The 4,721-nt window shown below is 42.0% G+C and overlaps 1 protein-coding gene across 1 annotated transcript; it reads left to right on the forward strand.

Annotated features, from left to right (window-relative positions):
• The first annotated feature begins 1,597 nt into the window (after positions 1-1,597).
• LOC132328006 (basic salivary proline-rich protein 2-like) lies at positions 1,598-2,656 on the forward strand. The gene has a single exon (XM_059847794.1). It carries the CDS (start codon positions 1,598-1,600, stop codon positions 2,654-2,656), a length of 1,059 nt encoding a protein of 352 aa, XP_059703777.1.
• Positions 2,657-4,721: the final 2,065 nt, after the last annotated feature.

Below are 4,721 nucleotides of genomic sequence, written 5' to 3' on the forward strand. Positions count from 1 at the left end.
TCCTGCTGAAATCGCTGGGAATGTTGAGTGCACATGAACTGCAATGATCATAAAATTAGTCAGACTTATTAAAAATCCACTCACAACATTTAAAACTCCATGACCATCTGTTGAAATGCATTTCACACGCCAGCTAGGGAAAACTCAATTAAAAAAAAAAAAGCCCCGAATTAAAATCAAACCCAAAAATCCAGTCCTTAGCAATTCCAGTCAGAGAACTGAAATTCTGAGCTCAGCCACAGCTACAGGAGGTATGGATGGCAAGTGGGATGAAGGAGTAGAGAGCAGGAGACACAAGAAAATCCGATGCCTAAGTATCACTTCAAAGAACATTTCTTCCAGTAACAGGTCAGCATAAATAACCTCTGAGCCATCCTTCATCCCACCATTACCACACACTGTCCCTCCTAAATGCTGAGGCAACTGTTTGGGTTTAGTGTTGAGTTATTTATAGGCTGAAGAATCCTCTGAGCCCCTTCAGAAGCAGCCCCAGAAACATGGAGTAGAAGGGAAAGGAAGAGATCAAATGGCCTGAGAGGTTTTTGTGGCCTTGACTTCTCTGAGTCATTAAAGAATTCAGACCCTCCATCCCTCAGGAGTGGTCAAAATGTAGTTGAGAGTGCACGTTTATTTTTGGTTGTTTAGCAAACAACCGTGTGGACAAACAGGAGCCTCTGCTGTGCTCCCCCAGCAGAGGACAGAGCTGTGCTCTGCTCCCCCTGGGGTGGAGGGTCAGCTTCAGCTGGGGCTGCCAGAGGCTGCTGCACCTCTGTCCTCAGTGCAGCTGCCAATCAGCTTTTCTGTTAGTTGTTTACATCACTATATTAATTGCTTATGTTACTCTATTAGGGATTTTTTTCCCCTGTTTGTTGTGTACAATTATTTGATTAAATCTCTTTTGCAATTTTTTTTTTTTAAATAAAATGTAGCCCAAAAAGAGCTTACCTATGAGGCTGTGAGAGGCCAGCTCTGTGGATGTGTTACCAGCTGTGTTAGCATCTGGGATACTTTTCTTTCCTGAGGAGATTCCTGCAAAAGAAATGTGCTTATTACCTGAAGGCTTCTAAGCCAATAAACCAATACAAGGAATCACCTGCACCAGCAAGGTGAATTGATTATCTTCATGCATAAGAATAATTTTTTGTGTTCTCCTTACCATACCCTCCAAACTCCACAGACTCAGAGTACAGGAATTTCCTTTAGAACAATCTACCAGTGTTGCTACACATTAAAACATGGTAGATGGAATCTGAGATACTTGTATGCCCCAAAGGTCTGCTCCTTGAGGGATGTCACAATCTCTAATTAAAATATTTATCCTTGTAACACCTCCAGAAGCCAGGAAGGCACAGTTATGGCTGTGCACAGATGGGAAACTGAGCTAGGTAGGGGTAGCTCCAAGGAAAACATTTATTCTTCTGAGGTAGAGATGAAGTTCATGGGTTCACAAATCCTCTGTAGACTCCAGTTTGGAGTGTGGGAAACTCTAGGAAGCTGTGCTTTGACTCTTGTCTTTATTAGCTGGGCTCATTTTTTCTCAGGCTGCTGAAGTTTCGTTATTGATTAAAACAAAGTTGTGTCCTCTTTGCTGAGCTGAATGTGCCAGCCCAAGGGAGCATCTCCTAGCAAGGAAATCCACCAAGGAAATCCACTAAGGAAACCCACCAAGGAAACCCACCAAGGAAATCCATCAAGGAAACCCACCAAGGAAATCCACCAAGGAAATCCACCAAGGAAAACCACCAAGGAAACCCATCAAGGAAACCCACCAAGGAGATCCACCAAGGAAACTCATCAAGGGAACCCACCAAGGAAATCCACCAAAGAAATCCACCAAGGGAACCCACCAAGGAAATCCACCAAGGGAACCCACCAAGGAAATCCACCAAGGAAACCCACCAAGGAAACCCACCAAGGAAATCCATCAAGGAAACCCACCAAGGAAACCCACCAAGGAGATCCACCAAGGGAACCCACCAAGGGAACCCACCAAGGAAACCCACCAAGGAGATCCACCAAGGAAACCCACCAAGGGAACCCACCAAGGGAACCCACCAAGGGAACCCACCAAGGAAACCCACCAAGGGAACCCATCAAGGGAACCCACCAAGAGAACCCACCAAGGGAACCCACCAAGAGAACCCACCAAGAGAACCCACCAAGGAAATCCACCAAGGAAACCCACCAAGGAAACCCACCAAGGAGATCCACCAAGGGAACCCACCAAGGGAACCCACCAAGGAAACCCACCAAGGGAACCCATCAAGGGAACCCACCAAGAGAACCCACCAAGAGAACCCACCAAGGAAATCCACCAAGGAAATCCACCAAGGAAACCCACCAAGGAAACCCACCAAGGAAACCCATCAAGGAAACCCACCAAGGGAACCCACCAAGGAAACCCACCAAGGAAACCCACCAAGGAGATCCACCAAGGGAACCCACCAAGGAAACCCACCAAGGAAACCCACCAAGGAAACCCACCAAGGAAACCCACCAAGGAAACCCACCAAGGAAACCCACCAAGGAAACCCACCAAGGAGATCCACCAAGGGAACCCACCAAGGAAACCCACCAAGGAAACCCACCAAGGAAACCCACCAAGGGAATCCACCAAGGAAACCCACCAAGGAAACCCACCAAGGGAATCCACTAAGGAAACCCACCAAGGAAATCCATCAAGGAAATTCATCAAGGAAACCCACCAAGGGTCACTGAGAAGAAGCCCCAAGGAGCCCCTACCAATTGTGTGTGCCAAGAATCCCTGACTCACGTGGGAAATGCTGAGTGTGGAAGACACAACCTGATCATCTGTGGCTAAAATTCTGGTCAGAAATGTTGTCAGGGCTGTCACCATCACATTTTTTTAGTGTCTCAGTGACTGGGTAACTGCCTAGAAGGTGTGAAAGATGGAGTTGTTTTCTTCAGCTCAAAAAAATTCAAGCCCACCTCACCCACACCCCATTGCACAATGTAATGTAAATATCTCATTTGCATGATGTCATTTATCTCATTTGCACTCAGGGACTGGAGTTCTCTTACCTTGTATTCCCAAATCAAGGGTTCCTCAGCCTGTTAAATAACTGCAAAACAAAAACAAAAACAAAAACAAAAACAAAAACAAAACCAAACAAACAAAACTCTGTAATAGTTAAATTGTCAATCTGTTAATTAAAAAAAAAAGCTAAAAATCGATCATACTTTGTGCCAGATACTTTCACTGTGAAATAAGACTCAAGCTAGCATAGCCTAGTGTGAAGAATAAACTTGTATGCAGGTAGGAAGGTGAGAAATCTGACACCCATTTTTCAGGGAGATTTTTTTGTAATTGTCTGTGCTTTTTTGATAGTCTTAAATATTTATGTAAACTCACCATATTTGTAGAAAATTCTGTTCTAGGAACAAAACTGTTGCACCTATGGCTGAAAGGATTAAATTTCAAATTATGATTAATCAATTTTTAGATGCTCTTGCCAGGAATAAAGAGTTAAAGCACAGGACAGATATCTGTTGTGGGGTGGAATGTCTCATGACATAATTAATATTTGTTCCACTTTAAAAGGAGGTTAAAAAAATTTCATAAGATTCTCATTGTAGTAATTTAAAATAAGAATAATTCCATTTTTAAATGAGTAAATTTTCCCAATTTTTTTTCCCTGTCAGAAAATTATTTTTTAAACGAGATTAATCTTTCAGCTTTATTTTTTCCTTAGTATCAAAAATGCTGTTTTTCTTACCAGGTAAAAAGAATGATCTTTACCATCACAGACCTTCAAGGGGTCCAAGCCATGGTTTCTGGCACTCCAAAGACTCATGGTCACTGTCCTTTCCCATCACATGTAATAATATGAATTTTTTATCAAGATATATTACCTAAGAAGGGAACTTAGACATTAGCAAATATTTTCTGAAAAAAAAATCTATTCTCAATAAGAAGTGCTGGAAAAAAATTCTATTGAAAGGGACTGCAGTGGTATTTCTAAACCAACCCTTCTGGGCAAGTATAAAACATCTGTATATTTTTATTTTCATCAAATAAAAACTAAGCAGAGCAACAAAACCTTCTTGGGCAAGAGTTAACAATTTGTATGCATGTATTTATTTTCACTGAAATTTTCCATGAAGTTAAAACCTGACCAGCTCTTTGTATACTTGAAACCCAATAGAAAAATCAGTGTTTTGGTTCCTCCTAGATATATACATATTAATAAACTCAAATCAAAGTTCCTCTGGCTGAAAAAGGTGATAAGAAATAGGTGAGTGAATACACTAAAGCAATGGGAAGAGATATTTCATCTGAAGTAAAATTTAAGCATTGTGTGGGGGTTGTTATGTAACAAGACAGAAAGGACTGAGGCTTTTTTGCAGCTGAAGAAAATGAGCTTTGCAGATTTTCCAAGGTCAAATTAGCTGTTGGGTGAAAGGTTCTTTATTGGAGTGGGAAAAAGCAGATTAACACCACTGTGATGTATTGGCAAATGAGGCACTTTGATGCCACCATTGTGAGGAAATGTTGTGATGTCATCTAAGTCCTTACTTAACCTGAAGTCACTTTGGCTGCAGCAAAAATAACTCCAGGAGGCCTCCAAAAATCACACTTGTAAGGGAAAACATGGGGGAACTTCTCAGGGACAGTCCTGTGGAACTTCAGCACACAGCTTAAAAAATGCTGAAAATAAGGCAGCAGCTCTCAGGAGGGAAATGGCAAAGAACACCCATCC

The sequence above is a fragment of the Haemorhous mexicanus genome, chromosome 5 (assembly GCF_027477595.1).
Source record: "Haemorhous mexicanus isolate bHaeMex1 chromosome 5, bHaeMex1.pri, whole genome shotgun sequence".
Taxonomy (NCBI): domain Eukaryota; kingdom Metazoa; phylum Chordata; class Aves; order Passeriformes; family Fringillidae; genus Haemorhous; species Haemorhous mexicanus.